The sequence below is a fragment of the Apteryx rowi genome, unplaced genomic scaffold (genome assembly GCF_003343035.1).
Source record: "Apteryx rowi isolate R43461 unplaced genomic scaffold, aptRow1 scaffold_9, whole genome shotgun sequence".
In the NCBI taxonomy this organism is placed as follows: Eukaryota; Metazoa; Chordata; class Aves; order Apterygiformes; family Apterygidae; genus Apteryx; species Apteryx rowi.
Genome location: NW_020451204.1, coordinates 2,712,947 through 2,739,687, shown reverse-complemented (window position 1 = coordinate 2,739,687; position 26,741 = coordinate 2,712,947). Strand labels below are relative to the sequence as shown.

General features: G+C 39.8%; 1 protein-coding gene across 3 annotated transcripts in view; it reads left to right on the top strand.

The window, feature by feature from the left end:
* The window catches only part of MKLN1 (muskelin 1), an 86,847-nt gene that overhangs the window by 38,060 nt on the left and 22,046 nt on the right, over positions 1 to 26,741 (top strand). For all 3 annotated transcript variants that reach the window (XM_026091309.1, XM_026091308.1, XM_026091310.1), the window contains 4 exons: positions 2,467 to 2,579; positions 18,257 to 18,469; positions 20,284 to 20,505; positions 22,395 to 22,524. In XM_026091309.1, the coding sequence (XP_025947094.1) occupies positions 2,467 to 2,579; positions 18,257 to 18,469; positions 20,284 to 20,505; positions 22,395 to 22,524 (678 nt within the window). The remainder of the gene's footprint in view (positions 1 to 2,466; positions 2,580 to 18,256; positions 18,470 to 20,283; positions 20,506 to 22,394; positions 22,525 to 26,741) is intronic.

Below are 26,741 nucleotides of genomic sequence, written 5' to 3'. Positions count from 1 at the left end.
TACTTTGAGGAGCGCTCTGGCATCTTCTAGCCTTTTGGACAGTAAGGGAAGAAAAGAGTTTAGACATTATAGAAACATTTTTGACTGAGCAAGCAGTTTAGAAATATTCATAGAATATATTTAAAATGTTGAATTCATATTCAAAAATAAACATAGTGGAGGTGAAGATAAGATGCTGGGGGAGAAATTTGATTTCCGAAATGTAACTGGTGAAAGCTTTGAGGAAAATGTAACTGCTTTTATGTTTTTCTTGTTGCCCTGCAGGTAGAATTGAAAATTCTTCCAGTCTGTCCCTAAAGCAGAATGGGGGGTTGCTTTAGTAAAGCAATATCAATATTCCCGTGTTATGTATTGCTCAGATACAAAGGAAAAATCCCTCCCTCTGTTGAGGAGGGGTGCCCTGCCTCTGTTTTGAGTTCTCTGTTTCTACTAAAGTAGAAATAATTATATTGACGTGAGGCTACTGTGTCCCCTTAAGCTTCCCACTCTTGCTGCCTGGAAGTTGGGAGTCCGTTCCCTCTGTCTGCTGCCGCCTTAGAGCATATTGTTTACTGATAGGTTGTCTAGGTGYTGCATCAATGTTGGAGACTGCCAGAGTCGTGGACCCCGGAGCCTGTTGCGCTTGAAGCTTTGCTTGCAGGGTGAAAAACGGCCCTTCCCCCAAAAGTCTAGATTGAAAAATAGAGCAGAAGGTGCGAATCTGGCTGTGGAACTGAGTAATAATTTTACCTAAACCATGGGAGAGAACAATTGCAAACTTTACAAGAACTATGAAAAAGATGTTTTCTTTGACCTTATTGGCAACTAATGCATTTATATGTTGAGAAAAGTTTCTGTATTTTTAAAGGAACTTCATAGAAAAATATGTATATAGTTCTGTAATAAATGATGAAAGATTGAGAAAGTGTTAGTCTTTCTAGGTCTGGATAATGATGGAGTTTTATCTCTCACCTAGACCACAGTGCTGTACCAACATTTAAAATAAATTTGGCACGCTCTTCATGTACACTTGGGTTGTCGTTGTTCTTCTGAGACTCTAGGGATGCGATTCACACTAACTGTATGGTTCTGCCTCTTTTTGAGGACTTACGTGCAGTTTAATTCTGTCAGCTTGATTTAGGTAACTTTTTAAATCTGAGTTTTCATCAGATTCATTCAGGTTTGCTATTAAATTTCATCTCAGACAAAGCCTTTACAGGCAGGCATGACACTTTGGCAAGAACCCAATAGGATACTTAGCCAGTGCCAAATCTTTTATTTTCCTCAGCTATCAATGAAGCTGTTGTGGTAATGTGGGTTTTGTGAGCTGTGAGAATTTATGTGCACAAAGGGACCTGCTCTTTGCAGGGAACACTGGGAGCCCTGAGTCCAGGAGGAAGGGTAATTAAAGTTAATGAACCAGGGTAACCTTTCCATGGTGATGCCCACTATCCTGATGGTAGGTAAGGGTCAGGGACTATTCCCATTTTCTATTCGCACTTCTAACTCTGCTCTTTAATTGGTATTGGCTTAAAAATGGCCGTTACCGTCATAATAGAACTGGTTTGTGGGTTTTAAAGGAGTTTTTCAAAACTCTGGAAGTCTTCAGTGGCTTGTTCTTCTTGGACTTGACATTGTGTTGCGTTTTAATGTAGTCTAAAAGTGAAGTATTTTTAGCATTTGAGACGAGGTAGTTCTGTTTCTAGAATGGAAGCAGCTTAGTCACCTCTCCATGTCAGAACAGAGACTTCTCCTTCCTTATATCCTTCCTGAGTCCAGAGACTTCACCTACTTCTCTCAATGTGACTGAGAAGCAAATGAACTTGCTCTGCTGTCAATGGTTGGAGAGGCTGTGGGTTTAAGGGTAACATGCTCTAAAGATGGACTTGGAATACTGACTTCAATCTGTTACTCTTTCACTTACTTGCTTTTGTGGCCTTGGATAGGTTGCTTTACTTTATCCTCGTACAAAACATTTCCTTGATTTTGTAGCTGAAATATATCTTSCTTTATAAGTGATGGACTAAACAAAAGTTCTGTTCTCTCAGAAGTCTTTCTAATCTATAAATCTTGCACCAAACAGGGTACAAGCTAAGGTCTCAGTAAAGACTAATAATGCATAATAGCCAAAATACTAAATATTCTTAATTTGTCTTTCTCAAATCTTAATTACACGCGTATGGATTTGATTGCCTTGTGTGTATCTATAGTAATAGAGAATGATTCTTTCAGAACTGGCTGTATATCTATCCTGAAAATTTCCATTGCTAAACCAGACTATCTTTCTTTTGGTTCCTGTGACTGGTATTGCATTCCAAGAGGAGCTGCGGAGAGGAATCCATTTCAGTTTCTCTTTTGTTAGTCTTTAAGACCTATGGTCTATTTGTCATGGGCTTTTCTAGGTATTAGCCTGTTTAAAGGCATATTCTCTCTATTAATAAAATTAATGTATGTTCTTCCTTTTTTTTGTTTGTTTGTTTTTAATAGAAACTGTTTATTTGTTTGGTGGCTGGGATGGGACTCAGGATCTTGCTGACTTCTGGGCATACAGTGTGAAGGAAAACCAGTGGACCTGTATATCCAGAGATACCGAGAAAGAGGCAAGTTCTGCAAACATCCATATTACTAATATGCGAATTGTTGCACAGAAAAATGCCATGCTTTTGTAGTGCTTGTGTTGATGGTATGCTATAAGAGCCACAAAATTCAGACGTTCAAGTTCTGATAGACTTTTGAAATGCTTACAGTGGGAGGGTGTGAAATGGGTGTGAATTTGAAGGGTTACGATTACTGTAGGGGAAAGGTTTATTTCTCAAGAGCAGACTAGTCAACCAAAAATTAGTTTAATGAGTAAAGTACAAGTTAAATAGTTTGACAGGACTCGACAACCAGACTGCTTAATAAACATTTCAGACCTGATGCTGGCGTTGGACTTCAGAAATGAATTGTTTAGCTTTTGTCAAAAATGTGAGTAAAGATGGACAACTAACAGATGGAAATCTAGAGAACACGGGTAACTGCCGGAGGCCACACAGTCCCGAGAGCTTTTGTGGCATTCGCTTGAGCCATTTTGCTTGGCCTGTTCTCGTCAGTATTTGACGTATGAAACCTCTGAGATGACTGTAGTTTGGGTTGTAGGAGGTAACAAAAAAGTCCAGGACCCTTGGGTTGTGTAATTCACATCATTGTATACTGTGAAACGTTAAAGTTTCATGTGGTTACTGTGCTTTGAGTTCATTACTTGTTTGTCAGAGCGTAATTTCGAAAAATTCATCTCTCCTGTTTGTGAAGGTAGTAGAAGTTTGAGGTTCCACTGCTTCTTTTGGTAGCCTAATTCAGGAGCTGATCTCCCCAACTATTTGTAAAAGGCATAAGAAACATCTTAGTTCCCATTTGAATTTTTCCAGTCCCTTGCCACTAGTTCATTTTATGAGTTTCTGTACCAGATTAAATAACACTTTAGTACTGTTATTTTTTCCTGGCAAAGGTGTTTAGAAATTGTAATCAAGTAGAACAGATAGCATAAGCTGAAAATCTCACAGTAAGGCACTTCCCTTGCCCTTCAAGTCTCTCTGCGTGGCGCTTTTTTCAACACCCTTTACAAAATGGGGAGCAACAAAACTGAACAGAGTATTCCGATATTTTAACAGTGCTGTATAAAGGTAAAATTGTCCTTACGTTTCATATCTCTGTAAATGTTTTTTTGTTTGTTTTGGTTTTACTCTCAGCTCTTTTGTTACTGCTCTGTACTGCTCACAGCTACTCATGTGTTCGGTGATATGATGCTGAAGCAGGTTTAGGCTTTCAGGGTCCGGCCTCCCATCCTCTGTAGGATGGCCTTGTATTGCTTCTGTTTAGATCTAGAATTGTGGATTTTATTTAAAGAAACATTCTCACCGTTTACCCCCAAAATACATGACTGTATCTTAAGGAGGCTGTGTGACATAATAACAAGGGAAAATTGAGATTCATCTCCTTTATCAACTCATATGGTAAAGATAAATGGCTAGACCTTCCTCTACATTGTCTTCCTTCAAGGAAATAGGGAAAATAAGAAAGTATGTTGGACAATGAGTGATTTTTTAAACTACATCTTTTCTTTAATTTTTTTTCCTACTTTGTAGCTGTTTAGCATGTACGTTTGTCTAGTTCAGGATGCAGCGTAATAGCAACGTTCTGCCAAAAGGGGCTGCCATATCTTCTTCCCACACAAACAAGCATGGGTAGTTTGGATTTTTCTTTAAGGGATTCATTTCCTTTTCTGCCGGGATCCTGTCTTATCCAGTTGAGGTCCTGTAGAGCTTGGGAGGCCTGCCTGGGACACAAGGACTCGGCAGTGCCAGAAACAGCGCATGTTTTCTCTTGAAATTCCTCGTGCCTGTCTCTAGCTGGGTGATGCTGGGATGGAAGAAAGCAGGAATACACAGTGGGCAGCTGTGGAGGAGACAGCGGAAGAGTTGTGAGTTGATACAATAAAGTGGTTATAAGGGGACTTGGGAAGGGAAAAAAGGCAACAGGGTGCGGTGGAAGGGCAGGAAGAGAAAGTGGAAGATTGGAAGAGTCTTGGAGAAGAAGTAAGATAAGGGAATTAAGGAAAAAAGGAGATTAGGTTGAGCGTACTGGGAATTTTGAAGAGACGGATACTTAAGGGAGAAGAATGGAAAGAAATGTGTGGGGTTTTTGGCATGAGTTCTGGAACGACGTTATGCACTGGTATAGTCTGGAATGGCGTTCAGAAGAAGGCCGACAGTATAGCTCATTTACGTTGACTGTTGGTGCTGAGGCGTAGCCCAGAATTTTGTGACTTACTGAAGCACGGTGAACTGGCTGCTGCTGTATTTGTAAACTGGCAGTGCTTTTTCTGGATAAAACCTGATTTAGAAATGAAAAGGTCAGTCTCAAATGGAGAAGTAAATTCAAAAACAAAGACTCCAGATGTTTCTCTAATAGGAGCATCAAATGTTCACAAACAATTTGCTAAAAGGAAACGTCTGTTGACATGGAATTTTTGTAAATATTCGAAATAGATTCCAGTGGAACTTGCTCTTGTTTTTTGCTTTATATTGTGCTTGTTCTGCTTCTAGCTCTTTTGTTCTAATTAGTCAGTGACACTGATTAAATTAGCCACTAAATAACTAAACTTGGACAAGAGCAAAATATAGTAAAAGTTGCATATTATTCTGTGTCATCTTAAGGGTAACACACTAACACTTGTGGGATGAAGGTGCAATGCCAGTTTATTATTGTCTTCCCCTCGGCATTGCATTGTGAAAAGTTTGTGACCTTTTTAGTAAACTGTATTGCTGCTGCTGCGTTTCAGCTGTGTTTTTGAAGTTTCCTAGTGAGCTAGAGCAGCACTGCTGGGGTAGCTGATCACTGCTATTCTTAATTGGGAGGGGGAGAAAAAGGGCGGTCTCCAGTACTGCGTGTTGGGCTGAATGTCCAGGATAGGTATCACACCTGCTGCTGGTCAGGTGGAGCTGACTTCCCCACCATGCCTTTGGTGTATGGAGCTGGAACGGCTCCTACAGTCCCTGTCAGCTTCTCCTGCTCTGAGCCCACGTCCTTCCAAGGGAGATGCCAACATGGATTAGCCCATGACCTATCCACTGGACCCACAACTGCTGCCCTTCTGGCTGTCTTCTCTATGAAATGCTTCTTTGAGTATGCAACAACTCTACAAGTAATCAGCTGGCATGAGGCAGGGCGGAAACATGTGAATTCTAAGAGCCTTAAAGAGTTTATACCCTGAACCAAGGGGATTGTTCTGACAAGTGCTGTTGTCCACTAATCTACAACTGCTAATCAACCTTAGAGATGTTTTGAGGATTTGGGATTTGAGGATTTTTTTGGAAAAAAAAAACAAACATTGTCACTCTTTAGGCATTTTAGTCTTATGCCACTGTCAGCTGATAGAGAAACTTAATGTGTATGTTTGGGGTTCTACTATTTCTATTTCCAAGCAGTAACCTTCTCTTGGAAAGGCTAATTTAGTGAAATTTGGTGCAGGAGGGCAGTTTAATGAGTAGGTGACTGTAGGAAAGACTTCACTTGGTGTGTACTGATAGTTATGTGGCCTTTTAAATACACTCAAAATGATGAAGGATGTTGATAGCTTTGGAGATTTGGCAAGTGAGAAACATGATAGTTGGCATATTTTGTCACCAGTATTTTTGTAACTTCTCTCAGTAGTTTTCAGAGAGAGGATCTCCCTTCAACCTGTGTTTTACTGTCTTAATATACAAGGCACAAAAATGGAAGGAAAAAAGATGCAACATATACAGCCAGGAAACTGGGAAGTCGGTATAGAAAAACTGACTTGTTCAGAGCAGGTTGAAGATGGGTAGCATGGGTGTTCCCATCTGTCACCTCTAATTTAAATGAATTCTAGGCTGATGCGTAGTATGGCAGATAAAAAGTTTTGACTTCTGTATAGTGCAAACTGGTAGATTCTGTTGCTGTGCACATTCATAAATATGGTATGTTGACTCATCCCATTATGGTCTTTTTAGAGAGAAGTTCTGTCTCACAAATCAGAGCTCCATGAAAGACATGGAAACTGTGTAAACAGGTTAGGGTTAGGTGGCACTGTGTTTTCCCTAAAACTTTTTAACAGTGTAGAAGTGGAGGTCTGCTCCTGGGTGAACTGGTTAAGAGGATAAATTGCTTCTCACAAGTGAGGGAAAGCATAGGTCAACAAGAGTCTAATGTTCAGTAGGTTCAAAATGGTCTAGAAAATCCGTGTATTGTAAGGCGACAGTTGGCTGCTGGCAAGAAATGTTTTTCTAGGATACTGAAAATAAAAGCTGACAAATGTAGAAAGATCTCATGCTAGTGAGAACCAGGGTGATTTTCATCTGCTAGTGTATTTCTGATTAAATTTTCCATAGTGTCTGCATGCATTGATTTGCATTTCTTGAAATGGATAAATTTGCCCAAAGTTCCTAAYCTCACGTTACTGCACAAGCATTTTATGCTTTTGTAAGCATTTGTGACACCTATGACTGGTTTTGGGGTATGTTGCTGAAATATGTAAGCATATATATGCAAAGTTCCTATTTTATACTGTTCTAAGTGTATGAACTGAACTTGTTTCAAATATTGACTCTTCCCCACAGATCATGTAGTTTGGAAGATACTTGGAATAACTTGCAAGGTTTTTTTTGCTTCAAACACTGTGAGGTTTATGGACTTGAAATCTAATATGCCATTTCCTACTTCTCAGTAATACCAGTTGTGCAGATGCTCAGTTGTACTAGATGCCTGGTATCACAAAAGCACATAGGGAGAAAGCAGCTGTCCCAAGGAGCCTGCAAYAGGAACTTGGATCCTGCAAACATACCTCTGAGCCAGCTTCCTAAAGAGTGTAAATGCCTACAAAAGTAGGGGCAAAGAGGGCAGGTACATGTCATTGAACCCAATAAAAAGTATTCTCAACTGTTTTTAAGTATCTGACGTTAATTTTCTTTCCCACCCACGCTTAATAGCATAACGATTTTAAAAATGTTCTAGCCGGTATTCTTTCTCCAAAATGTCAGAGAGGCTTTCAGATGGATCTGACTCACTTTTCCAGAGACTTCCACATAGGAAGTCTGAAATCAAAAAGACCCCATTGAAGGCTATCTTGACTTGAAGCATTTTTAAAAATACTTTCTGCTTTAAAAAGTAACCTTTTATTTGCTTATACTACCTTGTGTACCTAAACAGCTCTATCTTCTTAACCCTTGTTTGTCTTTCAGCTTTTTCTGAAGAAAAAAAGCATCCTTATTTTAAAACAGCTGTGAATCTTTAGCTTCTCAGTTCTATCAGTACCAGTAGTTCTTGCTTCCAGCATGAAAAAAACTGCAGAAACCCAGCCAAGCTTCAGTTATTCTTAACACCAGATGTTTCAATGCGTGCAAGTCCCTTTCAGATATTGAAGGTGGTCTCGTAGAGGAGGGAGTAGTTACATAAATGCATTATGCATGGTGTTCTGAAGGCTGCAAAACCCTGGCAGTGACGGAGCTGGTGTGTGCCAGTCTTCAGATTATACACAGAGTTTCAAAGCATCATCAAGCTTTTAGCTGCAAAGGGGTATTGCTTGCAAAACTAAGAACTACTCTTACACCTTGTAGTAATGTGTCCTGGATAGCTGATTTGTAACATTTATATTCCGATAAAAATCATCACTTTGGCTCTAGCTTATGATGGGCTTACYGGTCTGCTCTCTCATCAGGAATGTAGCTTTTTTGTACTTGTATGACTTCTAAGAAAGTCATTGCATCATCCAATTCCCAGTAAACTAAGGATGATGCAGTATACTCATACATGCTGGCCTGGTTATGAATGCCTTGCAGGGAAGGCAAAATTCTTTTACTGCTTAAAGTATTACAAAATTTTCAGGTAAGAATTTAGTGAAGCAGTGGATATTGGGCTAAGAAACACTGATTTATGTCATTTCAGGTTTGAGAGACTTAAATAAGCACCTGTAAGACAAGAGCCAGCTGGAATTCCTGGAAGTGTGCATTTCGCACTAAATGCATTAGGAGAAATGATTTTAAAGAAAGAGGAGAGGAAGCTGGGTTAGAAGAGGTGGGAGGAAAGCTTATTTTCTGACCAGCAAGGTGAAAGTAGCTTTATACGCCAGTCAACTTTGCCTTGGGAGTAGTCTCTTATTTCAGCTAGGCAGTGAAAGACTTCCGTTATATTAACACTGCTCAAGCTGTACAAATACAGAAATTCCTAAAGAAATATCAGTTATCCCAGTATGGTAACACAGCGAAAGCTTTCTTAAGTAGTATCATAGGCAAATACTTAGCTAAATCATCTGGATAATTATATGCTTGAAAATCTGTTAAGTTTTGTTGACATTGCTGCTCAGAATGGGTGTATTTCTGCACCAGCTTTTGAAGGTAACTAGTACTTAAGCTTTCTGGACTGTGCTTAGAGCAAACGCTGCTGAAGGGGTAGCACATTGATGTTCTGAGTTTTCTGCCCTGAAGGGGCCTGATATGTTTAATAGGACTTAATTGATGAACCTTCCAGGGCACGCGTGCCTAGGTTAGATGTTGGAGGAGGCCAAAGATCTTATTCATGTTGTGATTCAGAACTGTTAGGTTCTAATCCTTGCAGTGCCCCATGCATGCTTTATTTTTAGTGCTCTCTCTTTAAAAGCTTCTCTCCGCTCATCTGCTATTTTATTTTTACTTTCCTCTTTAATATGTGGAAGAGAAGGATTTAGCATGATGCTTCACAGACTTTAGAGAAGAGCGTAGAAAATATTTTGCACTGTTTCTTGATTGATTTTTATGTGGCTTCCTGGATAGATTACTGCAAAACTGAAGATGCCTTGGTCCTAAAACTGATACAGCAGAGACTAGCTTTGTGCCGCACTTCCTTTGGCAACTGATGCAGTTCCTGCAGCTGGGTGACTCAAGTGTGACCTGAGAATAGCTGAAAGGTGATATAAATGAAAATTTCACAAGCCACATCTTTCCTAATCTGCCAGTCAGTTCAAAAGAAGGCCATATAAATTCCACAGTGCTGTTTTTTTCAACRTAGAAAATACTTTGTTTGTGGGCATTATGCCATGTCCCCAACCCTCTTGCCATGTAGAAACCTGTATTAAACTGCACTTARTATCTGTATCCCTGAGATGGTAGTCTCATAGTTGTGGAATTGTCTGAAGAGAAAAAATATACACAGCCACTTCTATCACTTTCTAAAAGCTCTAGCTACAAACTACTCCTTTATCCTCTCTGTAAGACTAACTTTTACAGAAACATCTGAGAGCCTGTATCTGTCATAGTCTACTTAAGACTTCTGATTTCCTATTGATCTATCACCAGCTTTTCAAAGACAATCAAAAAACAGTTTTTTAGCTATTTCTAGCTCTGCTGTATCCTTATGCAGTTGGAGAAACCATGACATATCTCTCATAGCTTTGTGGATAAACAGTCCATAAATTACTTCAGTCTGCCTTCCAGTTGGTCTGCAAGTATAGCTGTAGCTAAACCGAATAGTTAGTATCTATGGAAAATTGCTCTCTTGGTTGGACCTTCCCTAGCTATTGTACTGGGAATAAGAGGACAGCGTGAACGTAGGATGTGTGTAAAAATGGCCTCACTCAACACCCTGCAGTTGTTAATGGGTTTAGTCAAACTCAGCACGCTAGGGATGCTGTCCTGAGGGCCTGTCTCTGAGCTGGTGAAAGCTCTGGTTCTGTGGTGCGTTCTCTGTTATATTTCATCAATGTTATTGAAAGCAAAGCTGAGCAGTTGATGTGTAAAATGACCCAACAATTTACTTGTTAAAATTTAATAAGCTGCGATTCTTCTTATTCACTTTTCATCAGTGTGAATAGCACTTGGTTTGCAGGTAAATTGTGCTTTTTCTTTAAAAAAAAAAAAAAAAAAGGTATTAATACCCTTTCACTGCATGCTTGTCATGTGCTAGGACATTGCATTAGTGCTGCTCCTGTTTGCATGTGTAAGCTGAATCATGTAGGCTGGATGACTTATTTTTGACTGTAAACTAAAGCCTGACCAAGATTTTCAGTAGCCTTCTTGTAACCTACTTCACCTAGATGAAAGATTTATTTCACATTGTTTTGCATACTTGAAGTCCTTTGGGTTTTTTTCTTTCCACTTGCTTGCCTAGAAAGTCCCTTGGTCATAGGATGACTTGGTTTACTGTAACATGAGAGCCACAAAGTTATGCAGTGCTGAAAGACCTCGATGCTACCTAGGTGTGAGAGCAAGGCAAGGGAGAACATGCAACTCAAAAATGACCTGGGAATGTGGCTCCCTGCACTGGCAATAACTCAGGTGTGTCTCTTGCCAGAGTTGTTTCTGCACTGTAGATAAACTCATACAGCAGAACTGTCAAAAATAGGATATTGGTGCCTTGGTAAGTTCTTGAGTCAATTCATAGGCCACATTTTGTTTCTTCAAAGTTGTATTACTCAGTGATCATCTGAAGCCAGTAGTTTGTGTACTTTATGAAAATACATCGGAATTAGTTGCTTCTGCAAGCAGGCTTGCTGGGGGACTTATTTTTAACAGGTAATTTCAAGAGAGGTAAGCATTAAGCATCCGTTCATTTTCAGAGCACCATTCACGTGTACTGAAGCATGTGCTCATCTGTGCCGTAACGAACCTGCGCTGATCCCTGAGGGCTGGAGCAGACTGTCTTAGTAAACTCCTATGTAGGACTGGAGGGGATGACCCCTCCTGGGTCACTGCTATCATAAAGGTCATGTCATATGATCTCTGATCTTAGTCTTTTGATTTATAAGCTCATTGAACCTTCTTTTGAAAGTAGAACACCAGACCGTTTTTTTTTGACTGGGCAGAGAAAGTCTCTTTAGGAACATTTAGCATGAGGCTGTGAAGCATCCAACATTGAGAAGTTAGGACTATCCTGAGCATGTACACGCTTTTAGAAAAACCTAAAATGTGGCCGTGCGGCTTCATCCTGTTTAATTTCTTTCTTTCCTAAAGCAGGCAGAGCAGTTGAATCAAAACTGTGTGCTAAAAGCTGCCTCTGGCTTTAATCTGTTCCATCATGTCCGAGTCAGATGCCCAGAAAGGATTTTGCAACTAAATCTATTTAGTTGCATTGCTATAGGAGGACACTTGTAAGCAGATTAGCCAGAGCTCAAATACTATGTCAACTGCTTGAGCAAAGGATATCTTCGTCTTGTCTTGACCTTTGCCTAGATGCATTAGYGGTCAGTTGTTTACAAATACTTGTCAGAAACTTTCTGGAGTCTGAATCTAGTATTTATCCTTAGAGACTTAATTTTTTTGTGGGGGAAAAATTGTAGACCCATGTTGCTCCATAGTGGTCCTGGGGAGTTTTAATGTCATGCTTCTTGGCCAGGTTCTGATCTATTTCATAGGTTTCCTAAAATATTAGTTGACAAAACGTTCTTAACTCATGTATTCTGAGACTCTTCCTTGTAGCTGATTCAGGAGCTGTAAAAGTAAGTTGGAATATCTGATAGATATTCTTGCCACTATTTATGAAAGCTTAGGGTAAAAATATATGGCTGCTGCCCTGGTGTAATGGTGAACTTTGTATGCTGCTTTAAGCTTAACTCGAGGCAAATCTGCAGAGTAGTTGAATGTAATGAAGTATGCATTCACCTTCTCTGGTCACGAGAGCTGTCGCGATTCTCCTGTTGCATGGTTGGATGTGCTGGATGCTGCTCCATCGTGTGCCTTGGCACTCCTGGCACATGGTTGGTATTTGTGTAGGTGTTAAAAGTTTATATCCACTCAATTTATTTTGTGCTTTGGGCTGACGGGCAGTACAAATGCCCTGCGCTACCATAGAAAGCACTAGATTGCACTCTTTTGATAGGTTTCTGGTACCCTACTTTATGAGAAATTTAAAATGCCTTCTGTGAGCAACTTATGTGGGATGKAAGGTTTTTTGTGTATAATTGTAGTTGTTTTTCTTGCTGACTTCAGTACTGGCGTATAATACACCAAATCCTTTTGAACTACTGCTTAGATTAAACATTTTTGGGAGTGTGAGTTATCTTAAGACTTGATAAAGGACTAACAAGTTCTAATCTTAAAGAGCCTATAGACTTGGAAGCATGCCAAGAATAATACGCATTTCATTTTATTTTCAATATTGTAGAGAACTTTCTCTCTTTTTCTTTTTTTTGGGGGGGACGAAATAAATCATACTCCGAATCTGCTGAAACACACACTGAAACTGGGAAATGAGACCAATTAATCTCTGCAGCAGTGTGTAGGCAGGAGGGACTATTTGTTGCATGACAGCCTGCTCAGAACCAGAAACAAAGTAGGTTGGTTGTGTCTTTTTATGTCCTCGTCCTAGTTTGCTGTAGGACAAGAGCATTTACCTCCTGACGCTTATTTTTGAACTTTCTACTGGAGGCAGCGTTCACATTCCATTCAGTCTTTTAAAGYACGAAGAAGGGAGAATTAGTCAGCTGTTCTTTGTTTTTATTTCCCTTACTCTTGAACAGCGTCCAGGCTTGCTCCTGAGGTTTTTCATCTGGATCGGTCTGAATAAAACAGATCTGCTTGCAACTGAAAACCCTTTATTTGCTAAAGGTTATGACAACCCAAAGTAGCCAAGCTCCCCGAGTTTTTGTTTGTTGAGGGGAACGGGGGGACTGGCTTACCTCAGTGTTGTTCACATTAAATCAGGTTCACAGGACATGTATTAAAAAAAATAATAATTAAAAAAATATATACACACACACAGAATGTAAGCTATCATGTTTGTGCCGTAACGGTATGCTGTTGCTAAGATGATGCACGGTGATCCTGGCATAAATTAATTCTTTGAGCAGACCCTACCCTAAGGAGTTGTGTTCCACTCCTTTCTCTTCCGTATACGAACGAATCAATTATTCTGAGGAGGCAGTACTGTCTCTGGGTGCCGTTGTGTTGCTTTTTGAAAACGTTTTGTAAGTTAGTCCTTAAGTGGGATAATTGCTTTCAGCATTTGCAAGTTAAATGAAGAAAGCTCTAATTAGATTTTATAAAGTGGCTTAGCATGTTGAGAAGGCCTTTCATAAAGTATACTATGTATTCACTTGGCATTGCACAACTGAGTTTCATGGAGCACTGAAGAAACCAAAAAAAAAATCCTCTTTGGCCTTGGTCACTCCTGGGCACTTAAGGGATGGAAAGCCTGTCTTAAAATACTGTGTGCTCCTAAGTCTACATACTTTCTCCCTTTCCCTTACCTTCATCCTATCCTCTTCAGGGCATTTATTTCCATTTTGGAGACTGGAAGAGTTATGATCAAGACCAACATGTTTGAAGAAGAGTGTTCGAGCAGGGAAGAGAAGCTCGGCATTTAGTGCCATTTTAAAACGAGGCCATTGCGCGTACTGTTTAATCTGCCTTAGCCGTTATTATGCTGCGCTAATTGTGCGGCGATGCTGGGTGGCAGAAAGCCATTTTGTTGAGGTTAGTCTTAGCTCCGGGTGGGTGCTTGTTTAGTTCCATAGAAACTGAACGGTGCTGATGCTTAGTAATGTTTGGTATTGTTTAGTACCCCGTAGATTAGAAATGTGATATGCTAATGCTTTATTATTGCCACTGCAGCCTTGGCATAAATGCAAGCGACTGGCCAAAGCAGTAATGCGTTGTTTGCCCATCTGAATAAGAACTTAACCTAGTCACAAGCTGCTTTCATGTGTGGTTTCTGCAGTCTGCGTGCCAGAGGCTTTGTGATGAGAACTGGAAAGAGTCCCCAAAGCTGGTGCTTGTTCAGAACGATTGCGCACCGTTGCTAGATGTGACTTGCTAAAGTCTGTTTTAACCAGATGCGCTATATTTGGGAAGTAGTGCCTCTACTAAGTCAGCCAAGCAGTTCTTGAAGTTTCTTCTGCAAAAATGTAGATCAAAGTTGCTAGTACGTGGGAAGACGATTGAATAGAACCAGCTCTAAAGAAGTAGTCCTTAACAACGAGGAGTCTTGCATTAATTTGGTATCGCTTCCGATATTCGTGAGAACAGATAAAGAATAACCTTGACTAGTTTGCTTTGCGTTGTGCTACTCTTTCTTTTGGTACGTTTTTAGTCCCGTGTTCTGCCTTTTGGGCGCTCTTCCTCCCTACAGTAGGCACACCTCTCTTGTCAGGCAGCCAAGCGAGAGCTGTGTGGTTTAGGAAACAGTCGAGCCATCTCTCGCTTTCGAAGCAGATGTGGTTGTGAGCAGAATGCGACCGAAGACTCGGGCTTGTTCACTCAGTAGTTACCAAAGTATGATGAAACTCTTAATTATCTGCAGGTGTTTGTGAATGACAATTTAATGGAGTAGTGAGGCCCACAATAAATCAGGCACTTTGAAAGTCTTCGCTTTATTTTTGGTGATAAGGCCCAAATTTGTGAGCGGGTACAGAGATGTAGTACAATCCCATCAGTCTGGGCCATTGGCTTGTGCACTGAGTCCGCATTCTGGGGGCAGGAAAAAAAGGCAGTTCTCTTGCTCTCTAACCACACTTGATGTCTTCCACTGTAGGTTAAACAAGGCAAGTCATGTCTATTATGGTTGATTTTTCTCACTTGTTGCTTAATAAGGGGTCAAGCTTTTTTGAACACTTCCGGAATCAACAAACTCTTTCCCATTTGAATTTGGTGGGTCACTTTCTCCATAACAAGTTGTTCCAGCGTGTTCTTTGTCTGAACAACAGGCTCACTATTGTAGCTGTGTGAAGTACACTTCTTTGGATGAACATTCGCAACCGCCCACAGGCTCTTGATTCATTTAATCACGTGTGCCTGGAAGTGTTTTATTCATTTTCAAGTGTCTGTACATATCTATCCTCGTAAATGGACCCTGTGTCTCCCATTAAAGTATATTTGTACTGCAAGGACTTCTGCAGGCAAATTTAGTAGCCCTCACAGAAATGCGGGTTTAGGCTTTTCCACTCTTCTGCCTCAAATGTCAAACTAATGTGTACCATTGGTTAATGGAGTTTTTTACTTATTTTGGTAAACGTGGGTGCTAAAATGATTGGAAGCTTTTTGCCAGGTTCCATGTGACCTCATAAGTGATATACAGGAATAACTTAAGTTTTCAGAGAAAACAAGATTGTGGATTGGATGAAGCTTTCTATATTAGAGTAGACAGACCATGCTGTGRCAGTTTCTTCAAGGTGGTAAAGTTAAAGGTAAAATTGTAGACGTAACCTTGAGATGGTGACGTTTCTGCGCCCGCAGTCTGAACAGATTAAATGGTCCAACTTAACATCTTTAGGAGCCCTTTTAAAAGGTAGACGCTACTGCGTGAGACCTGACCAACGCATAGTTCTTACCTTTTAAAAAGATGAGAACTTGCATATCTTTCCTGATTTCTTTTCTCTTTTTAACATGGTCTTAGGATATGAAGTTCCTACGTTGTAAACTTATCCAACGTAGTAACTTTGCTTTTGATGCCTATGGCTTGAAATTGGTATTGTAGATGTTAAAGTGACTAAGCCTCATACCTGTGCTCAGACAATCTTCAGTTGAAGATGAAATTTTTCTTCTAGATGAGACAGGTCTAGAAATTAGTTAAATTGGAGTTTTGTTCCTGAATGTGCCAAAACTTTATTTGAGCGGATTTGGTAGGATTTATGTAGCGTATAGAGACTGTCATTTTGAGATGGGGGGGAAAACTGGTACTTAGATCAGCACGTTCAGTTAAAGAAAAGTGCAAGGACRTGACAGAGGGAAATGTCTGAAAGCACCTATTTCAGATAGACAGGTCTTAACGTTTCCTCTAAATGGTGGCAGTGCCAAAGCAAATATGTGCTCTTTGGCAGGAGAACAGTGGAATGTCTTTAAGTGTCCCGGTTACGTAACTAGAGATGGACTTTGTCTACTGGGGTTACTTWCTTGCGGATCAGGGAGAACCTTCGCGAATACAGAAGTCAGTACTTTTCGTGCAAAGAGACTACCCTATATGTTTTGAATGCAGTCCTTTGGAAAATACTGTTACTAACTTGTATTTTTTAGAAATGAGATTGAGCATGCTGCTTTCTTTGCTTTCAGCTTCTTCCTCCGCGTGATCAAAGGCAATGAACTTTTGCTGCATTTCAGAATTTTATGCTAATGCTTCACTTCTATCGGTCTTTTTAAAGAAAAGTAAATTATCTTAATTACCATGAAGTAACTAATCCTCAAAACAGTAATCATTGCTGACATAATGCTTCATATTTACAAAATATGAACAATTCAGTATACCTCTTCAGATATTTTAGCTATTTGAGTTACTGTAAACAGTTTTCTGTAACTATTCTTTAATCAAAAAATTGAATTCTCTAACATGAGTATTAAAGTCTCTTGATTACAAAAATGAAACATTTCCTTTCATGTTTTATTCAGCTCAGTGAAATGTGTTCCATCAGTAAATTTTAAATCTTGGTAATAGTTCCAGTACATTTTTACATGAAATAGTGCAGATACCAAGATTTTATGCAGAAGACAGTATTTGCTAGCATATGGAGTAAGTATTATGCTGGTTATTTGGTGTGGCATAACTARCTTTCTTTAACTATAGGGCCTTTAATAAATTGGAATTTATATTACCTCTTTGTCTACTTGCATAGCCTTTATTTTTCAGTGGATTTTAATAGTTTGGTTTTTAGTCTTTCATACTTCAGTTTTCTGTGCATCTTACCTTTTTTTTTTTTTTGGTACTTAAAATCTCACTATTCATGTTGATTTTTCAGATTACCTTTTTCAGTTTCTCAGTACATTCTCAGTACTGACCTTTGATACTTGACTTTTTGTTCAACTTCCACACAGCTTTTATTTTTGGCCTTGTGGACTCTCAAGAAGGCTCTCAGTTAGCCAGCCTTGTTCTGGCATTGTCATTTAAAGAACGCCATAATTGCACAAACTAAGATTAAACAAACGACTATAGAACCTACCATTAAGCATGGCTACAATTTTCCCCTCTCTTGCCTAATTTTTTGCAAATAAGGCTTTGCACATCTTGACCTGGTATTCGGGAGTACTTCATGATGAGTGTATGAAAGCTCTCAAGACTAGACTCAGCTGAAGCAGAAAGGATACTTTGCTGTACTGTGGTGCATCACCTTAATTTCATTGAATAAAATATCTTATAAATTGAGCACTCCTGGATGGATAAGGTCATTACAATTTGGCAACGTTCCTCCGTGTCTCTCTTTAAAGATCATAACTCGTGGCAGTTTTGCTTACCGTGGGAAATTTTCTTGTAGTTGGAGGCTGGAATGGCCGTATCTATTTGTGAAGGACAGGGAGTGCTTTTGTTACCTCCAAAGACCCATTACAGGATATGATTGCTTGTGGGAGTGTCTGGTTATGATCTGTTAGAAAACATCCTATTAATAAAACAGAGCCTCTTGTAATAGAGCACTTCTTAATCTCCTTCCTATGTAGTTATTTATAGGCTATGACATCTTAACTTGCCTCTCATGTGCATCAACTTCTGTTATTTTAAAAGATCAAGTAGCTTTCACATGCCTCTGAGAATCACTTCTGGAAGAAACTGTTTTCTAAGAAACCTTACAAAAAGGCTTCATGTCAAAAGCTTGTTTAAAAAGACACCAAAAACTTTTTTTTAAGCACAGATAGTATATAGAATATCCTATTATATAGATGTTTATATATTTATCCTGTATTTGTGTGATTATAAGCAGATGCTCTTGAATGATCAGAGGATTTCCAGTTGCTGATGGTACTTATTTTCCCGGAGTGAGTGTGCGTTGATCTACCTGGAGCAATATTAAACGTGTTGTTCTCTTTATTTTTGTGGTTGTTCTCTTTATTAGAATGGTCCTAGTGCCAGATCTTGTCACAAGATGTGCATTGACATTCAGCGAAGGCAGATATACACGCTGGGACGCTATCTGGATTCCTCCGTGAGGAACAGTAAATCTCTGAAAAGTGACTTCTATCGCTATGACATTGACACAAACACATGGATGTTGCTCAGTGAAGACACTGCGGCGGATGGAGGGCCAAAGCTGGTGTTTGATCATCAGGTCAGCTACACTGATAACCTTAATGAAAGTTCCTGTACCTTTTCCTCCATGCTTGTGAATCGTAATTTGAATCATGGCCTGCTAGAACTTAATGGCTGCATCGGGTACCGAGGCAGCGAAGGGGAGGGTTGCTGTTTGCACTTCAGCTAAATCCTGACGATATCATTGTCCAGTGCTATTGACTACTGGTATTCTAATGAAATTGAGTCAAGAGACTCGTAAAATCTTTGCAAAGTGATTCATTTTATTCAGACACACACTTTATTAAAGCTGGAGGCACAGTTCATCTGTTTTTAGTCAGTTTTGCTGAGCTGGGTTTGCAGCTCTGCCTACTTGGTGGACGTTGGGGAACAAGTCACAAAGCCGTTCRTGCTACCTTCAGGAGAATACAATAAGCAAGGCAGTGAAATGAGGCCAGCAGGATCAGGATTCTGTCAAAATCGGCTATATATCAAATGCTGTAGAACCTATATGCCTTGTAGGGACTGAAACACGTTTTAGGAGTGGCTACCAGTTTTTTTTGAAGTTACAGCTGTTCATGTACTCAAATTGAAGACTTTTTTTTCCCTTGAGTTGTGTTAAATGGCTTCTGTGTACTTGAAAAAGGTATTTCATTCTTAATTTAAAAAAAAAACATGGCCAAGAAGTAACACAACAATGTTCATTTTTGTAAAGCAGCCTAAGAATTACTTTTATCGGTACTGGTTGTCTTTTGTAACCAATGCTGTTGTCTGCCAGCGTGATGGGCATTTTTGCTGAAACTGAAAATTTTTATCTGCGAAACAAAAACCAATCAATCTTTCTGTTTTGTTAATAAAGAGTACGAGTCTCCTAGATGTTGGGGAAAAGGCAAAATGAAATGGCCAGCTAGCAAGGCTGGTCTCGCTACCTTGTTTTGCTGCTTCTGAAATTGTTTCCTCTTTCCATGCTGTCTTTTCTAAAAGAATATCCTTCCTGAGTTCTTTATCAATCTACAGCCCTTCCTCTTCTCTCCCTCTGTACCTACTGGGATAGCTGTTTTTGTTTAACCTTCACAAAAATGCGCTGCACTAAAAATGTTTTGTATAGACGTTGCCGAGTAGCATCTCTGTCTTATTGTAATCTTATCTTTTTTTTTTCCCCCCCGATGTTCTGTAACACTCAGTGTTGCAATGTGTCTGAAAGCATTACCTGGAGTCACTTTTGATTTGCACTTGTGATGCACGTCCTGTTTGCCATAACCTGAATTCAAGCTTTGGGGATAAACTTTTTTTTTTTTTTTTTTTTGCTGCAGTATCACCAAAAAATCCTTGGCCAGGTTACGGCCCTAATTGAGATTGAAGTAATTAGGATAACATTAAGTATATGCTTGGGATGGAATACGAGTAACGAATCACAGGCTGTTCTGGATCGATTGGATGGCATTCAGTAAATAAGCAGTGAATTTGACTTTTTCCCTTTCATAGCCCCTGTCAAGGGCAGTATTCAGTGTACTTTCTGGCAGAATTGACTACAGATTCTAGTGAAAAAACTCGCAATTTTTTTTCTAAAAAGAAAAAAGCAAGTAGAACAAAGTTTTTAGATGCCAAAAGGTACATATAGCCTATCTCCCTTATTAAAAGGGCAAGATGAAATTGGACTCATACTGTAAACTAAGGAACTGGGTTTTGAGATTAGCACCTGTCAACCATGAAGACATTTGCGTTCTTTTCCATTCACTAGAGGTTTAGGAGATGTGCAGTGCACTGTCTGACTTACTAGACGCTTGCAGGGCAGGGATGTTTAATCTTACGTCTTAATGCGCTGACTTAGAACTACTTTTCTTGTCCTTACAGATGTGTATGGATTCTGAAAAGCACATGATCTATACATTTGGAGGTCGAATTCTGACCTGTAACGGCAGTGTTGACGACAGCAGAGCCAGCGAACCGCAGTTCAGTGGACTGTTTGCTTTTGACTGCCAGTGTCAGACATGGAAACTCTTGCGAGAGGATTCCTGTAATGCTGGACCCGAGGATATCCAGTCCCGAATAGGACACTGTATGTTGTTCCATTCTGTAAGTATCTGCACTATACTTTGATTCATGATGCCTGACTTTAAGGAGAACATCTGGTTTTAATTTCCTTGCAAGCTTGAAGCTTTTTAATCTTCTGATTGGCGTGTCGGCTCACTTGATTTTATGTTCACTGACATTCTGATGCTTTTTTTGGTAAGTGCAGGTGGTATTAATTTGAGTCCTAGTCAGAGCATTCATTACTTTAACTGTGAATATAATTTCAAAAGTAAATAAATAAATATGGATTTTAATTAAATAATGATAAGTAGACCCAGAGGCCATTGGTTCAATTTAAGCTAAAGAGATTTTTTTTTTTTCCTAAGTTGGTAAAGCATCTTAGAATCTTCTGATTTCATAGTGCAGGGGCTTATTGCAAATGTGTAATTGCGTGGGCCTGATGCTCTTTCCTATGCTGGGCGCAGGTGACGTTACAGGCATTTCATCTAGAGCCTGGTGGAAAGTCAGAGGTGTGAGATTTGTTTTATTTATTTTTTTAGTGTAGCACTTCATCAGTATTAGGTATTTCAAAAAATCTTCCATTGCCTGTCCAATTGGGCTAGTCAGTCATACGTATATTTAAGCACAGAACATGGGAATTATAGGATGGGAAAGGGAGGATGGTCAGTGCCGGCACTTGCAGGAGGATAATAGTGCAAAGGGAATTTGTGTCAAGTTGGACTGCTTGCGTAGGCAGCCGTCGTACAATGGCCATTTCGCACTGAATTTATATGGTAGCTTCTTGTGGGAGCAAATGGAGTTTGCAGAGCTTTGCTGACCCTGAACTTTGAAATGGGGGGTTAGGGAGAGAACTGAAATGAATATTATGACACTCGAGCGTTTCCTGATCCATCCATTTGAAAACTGTCCACAGATTTTCAGTTTGAACAGTTCACTGAGGTTTTTCTTGCTCTCTTTTAAATGAAAGGAGAGATCAGAATTTTTATATGGAATTCTGTGCTTTTACAGTTTTCGGTTCCGTTTTTGTCATCTTGAGGTTCTCCAAAATCTGGTGGGGGGGGGGGGGGGAGCCACAAAAAGTTTTGCATAGGTACCAGCGAACGTGTGAGAGATGCCTGTGCTAAACATAAGAATACAGGTTTCTGTAAGCACGCTTCATGGAAGCTTAGATCCTTTGCTGTTTTCTCTACCATTTGGAAGAAAAATAATCTGCCTCTTGTGGACTTTCCACTTGGCAAAACTGAAAGAAGTAATAAACCTGGTATTCTTGGCTTGCCATTTGCCTGTTCTGAGTTTAATAAGTGTGCTGGTATCTGAATGGTTTCTCTTACAGTCGGTCTTTTGTTCCTGTTTTTTATAGTGAAATTATGATCTTGTGGGTTTTTGACATTGAGACTGTTTGTTCTTTCGTATGAAACTTGACAAATGAATGGCTGTTTCAGTGCTCTGAGGCTACAGCTTGATCAGGTGTGGCTGTAACAGTTAAATATGTGAAATCTGCTAGCTCACTCCTGAGCTGATACCCTGTGTTGGATCCAAATCTGTGGTCCCATACACAGATCATGAAAATGAAGTCTGTAGAGTTGCATGTGTAAGAGGCTTTTTGGGTGGGGAACCTGGGAGCCTATAAATGTTTAGCTCTTGAAACTGAAAAATCAAGACCTCTTGAGTGTTTTTTTACTGAGTTTGAGAATAATATAAACTGTTTTGCGTAACTGTTCCACTGTGAATCTTTTTGGAGATGGAAGGAAAAATGTTTACAAAATCAAGATTAGTGGAACTAGTAGTTAAGGCGTGACTTTAAGCTTATAAGAAAAATCTCTTTCTTACTCTTTGTGATTAATTAGTGTTTTTGTGAATGGTCACAATTGGCCAATAAACTTTCTTGAACTTCGTGAAAAAAAAAAATTGTTTTTTCTCCTCTTTTTTAGAAAAATCGCTGCTTATATGTGTTTGGTGGCCAGAGGTCGAAGACTTATTTGAATGATTTCTTCAGTTACGATGTAGACAGCGACCATGTGGATATCATATCGGATGGCACTAAGAAAGATTCAGGGATGGGTAAGAGTTTAACTGTGTATTAATTTGTTCCCGTCGGTGCAGATGAGATAAATACATTGTTAAGTAGATGAATGGCCGACTTCGGTATCCTGGCATGTCAGGTTAACGTCCTTAACTAACCCTGTGTATCCAAGTAAACTCCACAATATATGGGTTATGCTTATGCCTGTCTGCTGTTCTTCCAGTCATTTCATACTTGCCGTCTTTAGCACGATACAAATAATGGATACGTGTGCCCACGTGGTCCCTCACAAGAAGACGTTTTCAGCAAAGTAATAACTAAAAGCATCTCCTCTGAAACTCCGGCCAAAAACAGGAAAGACTGACAAATAGTTGTCCTTAAACCAGGAAAGGAGAACTCAACCTTATTTTACAGAGTATCTTTCACTGGGGGGGGGGAAGAGCTTGCAGCTCAGAAGCTGAAATTTGTGTTGCACTGTATCACAGAGAGAAGCTTTGAGTATTTCTCTTATATATATGCTTGATCTTGTCCTCTCTTCCTCCATTACCAAAATCCCTGGAAGCCGATTTATCTTCAAYTTAGGCTGCCCTCTTTATTTTGATCAGATTTAATTTTTAGCAAGTACTCTAGYTCAACTTTTCAAGTGTATTATTGATGGCAGTGAATTATTGCTTGCTCGTTTTGTTTAGTTATGCTGCTGAGGGAGAAGAGTACCCAACCTCTTATTCTTTAGAGTGATTTATTTACTTGAGTGCTTCTAAGAACCAGCTTGCACTGTTTACACTTCTAGGTGCCCTCATGTTGCCTGATGCYGATCTACAAGCATCCACACACTGTTTCTTGTCCTTAGAACTTCTAAAAACCTGACTTTCTTCTGAAATTGCTAGCATTCTGCCATTTTGCTTTTTATAACCAAGTTTCTTGGTAGCCAGAAGCTTTAAAACCTGTGGCTTCAAGCAGACACCTGTGATAACTTCAGATCTGAAGAAACTGAGCTTGTCTTACTCCTAGTGAAGACAGAGCTCCGCTGCTCAGCTGAGTATGTTCACTGCAAGGTTCAGTTTAGCAAATGCGAATATAATATTTAGCCCTCCCCTTTCCCACAGGCTCCAACGTGGTGAATAGTAGGCTTTGTAAGAAAATGACTCATTGGAAATAATTCATGAGTAGATTTTCAGTTTACTGTTCTCCTGTGCGTAAAAAGTAAACAAACAGATTTGAACATTTCCCTTATGAAAGAAAATGTTAGGATTATTCGCATTTTAACAAGAAGAGAACAAAATGCCTGTTACATTAGAGCAGCAAGTGCTGACAACATTACTTTCACCCAAAAAAGCAAGTTTTTTTTGTCGTCTTGCTAAGCGATGATATACTGTTTTGATCAGTACGTACGAAATGGTTCTCTGGTTGCTGTGAAGTTTGTGCTGTTCAGTGTGATGAATCAAGTTGAGGATGTCTGACCTAAATGTTCCTATAAAGTCCCATGATTACATTTTGTTCCTGGCTCACATGTGGCATTCAGTTCTATTCTTAGTTGAGCTATTTTGATTTTTACCCTAGGAGAACTTAATTGYGCGTTTGTTTAAAATTTCTGTTGGWGTAGTTGGAAGATTAAAAAAAATAGTGAAACTGATAGGTAAGGTATATCAATAATATGGACTTGTTACAACATTAGAAAACTATGGCAATGATACATTGCTCTTGCTGCTGTCTGTTTTTCTGGATGAGATATTTATGCTGTTTAGTGATTCTTGCTGTCCTTCAGTTGTCCTTTTGGTGTTGATCCCGGGAACAGTTTCTCATATTGATGACGTGTTTGAGGGAGTAGTGAGTGATAAGTCTTACTTAAAGTTTCTTACTTTGAAGTAACGACATAATGGGTAGCAAGCTTASACATGCCTTCATTCCTGGGAAAATGGCTCTGCTGTGATCAAGGTACAGTGTMTGAAACATGGTTTTGTATATGGCAAGTAGAGCTTTTAAGATTTTGGCTGCTAAAAACCTCTCAAGCCTTCATCTGCTTTGAGCATGGGTATGCTTTGCAGCTCCTTTTGTCTCCCAGCTGCCCTAGCCATCTCCACTGAGTGAGTATTGGTGCTTTTTCCAGCTCACTGCATCAAAAATAAACTGATGCTTTCTCTCCCTTGTCAGAGGAGGGCACCAAAATGAAATTAGGCCATTAGTGCTGGTTGTCTTTCTCCTGCATGATARGTGTTAGGAGCAAGAAATTTGTCAGATCAGCTAGAGAACGGGCAAAGTGAGACGGAGGGGAAAAAACGCATACAACTGCTGTGATGAGTCAGATATGGAGAGAGGCAGAAGTGGAACAGATTGAAGGGTGTGAAGTACAACTGAAGAGTAGAACTTGTGTTTGGAAGACAGGCAGAAATGTGTGTGTTAGTGGGCATCCCCTTCACAGCAGTGATATACTTCTACTGATAGACACTATTTAAAACAAAAAAACAAAAAAACAAAAAAACCCTTACATATGCCAGAGCATGTTTCTACAGCGTGCACATGGTTTAGAGATGCCACTGACACCAGACAACTTCAAAAGGCTATACTGATGGCTTGCCTGACTCGCTGAGCAGACAACCCAGGACTAATCACAGGCAGTTGCTTCTGCCCTAGCAGAAATAATAGAAGCACACAGTTGTGGTCAAGGTCCCCGTGATAATCGTGTTTGGCCCTGACTCAGGTGGTGTGTCGGAATTCTTGAGCAGAGGGAGAATTTCCTTCTGCAGGAGAATCAAGATCTTCTCATTTCCCTCAGCGTTGGGTAACTTCTAAAGTCAAACGAGAACAAGCCCTAAATATTCTTGTAGCTCCTTGTAATGGCAGAAGTAGTTCTCATGGGCAGATAAACTTCAAATATTTTTTTTCAGCCACCTGTGAGGTTCCCAGATACCTTGCAGATGATTGCACGGTGTAGCAGATGCTCCATCCAGATAGACTAGTGATTTCATGAATAAGTACCACGGACAGGGACTGTACAGCCAAGTCCAGGAAATCCTGATTTAAAGCAAGATGATGTCAGAAAAATGTTGATCAAAATAGAAAGCACAGCTAGCCCAACCTGGCCAGGAGCCAACTCAGGCTAGCAGTCTGAAGATATCAAGATCCCATTTTGACTGTTTGTAACACCTGACATGCTTTGCCCTTGTTCAGTGTGAGGTCTACCTTGCTAGTGGCCAGTGTGTTTCTTGCCATGGAGACCCTTTTTTGTGACTGACTTTACATTCTCTTGATCTTGCAAGGTGCTTCTCTGAACCACTCTCAAAATACTTTGTCCTAGTTATGAAGGGAAGCTGGAGAGCAAGCAATTGCCAAAGCCTTCTAAGAGTGCTCTATAGGGATGGCATGGTAGCAGAGTTCCACTTGGATTTACTAAATGACCTATTTTTTCCAAAATCCTATGTTACTTGAGTGAGAACTTACATGTATTGCACATTGGGTTGTTGCTTTTTCAAGATGACAACCAAACTATTTAGACATTCTCCTTAGTTGTTCCTGACCATGGCTGACTTCCAAAGGTGGTCTCATCCTGAGAAAATCCAGGAGGAGAATCATTATCTTGCTGCGTCAACAGCTGGCCTGTGTACTCTATCGCTCATCTAAGTTCACTCCATGGAAGTTCAGGAGAGGTGCTGCATCAGTTTTATAGATTACAAGTAGTGGTATTGGACTAACTTGCTGATCTATTAAAATTTTTTAAACTGATCTATCAGATCCTGGGTTCTGGTGAGCAGTGATATCCTTGTGATGTAGCATTCTCCTCTTACAATCACAAGGATATTGCAAAGAGAGAAGATATTGCAAGTTATTCGTAGTGAGATTAGCAGTAACGTGTTCTGAAAGAACAGTAATTTAGGTGACACTGTCTGAGGAATAATTTGTACAGGTGCTTTGACCACGCTTTATCCTGATCTAGGAGCTGTTGGTTCTCATCAGCTTTGCAGTTTGAGGGAAGAGCACTAACCTTTGGGGTGCTGTGCATTTTTATAGACACTGCTAATCARTACTGCTTGTGTAAGGCGTCTGCGTGCACTTGCAGCAAGGTTCGCACTAGCTACATTTATTTCTGTTGCAGAGCAAGTTTATATTAATGGTTTTCAGCCTTTCAGTTTATGGAATCCTCATTTTTCTAATGAAAGCAAGAATCCTTAGGAACTCTGCATGTGTAGTTACGTACGTCCTACCAATGAACTTGCTTCCCTTAATTGCCTTCCATGAATTCTTCAGAAGTTGTCTGCAG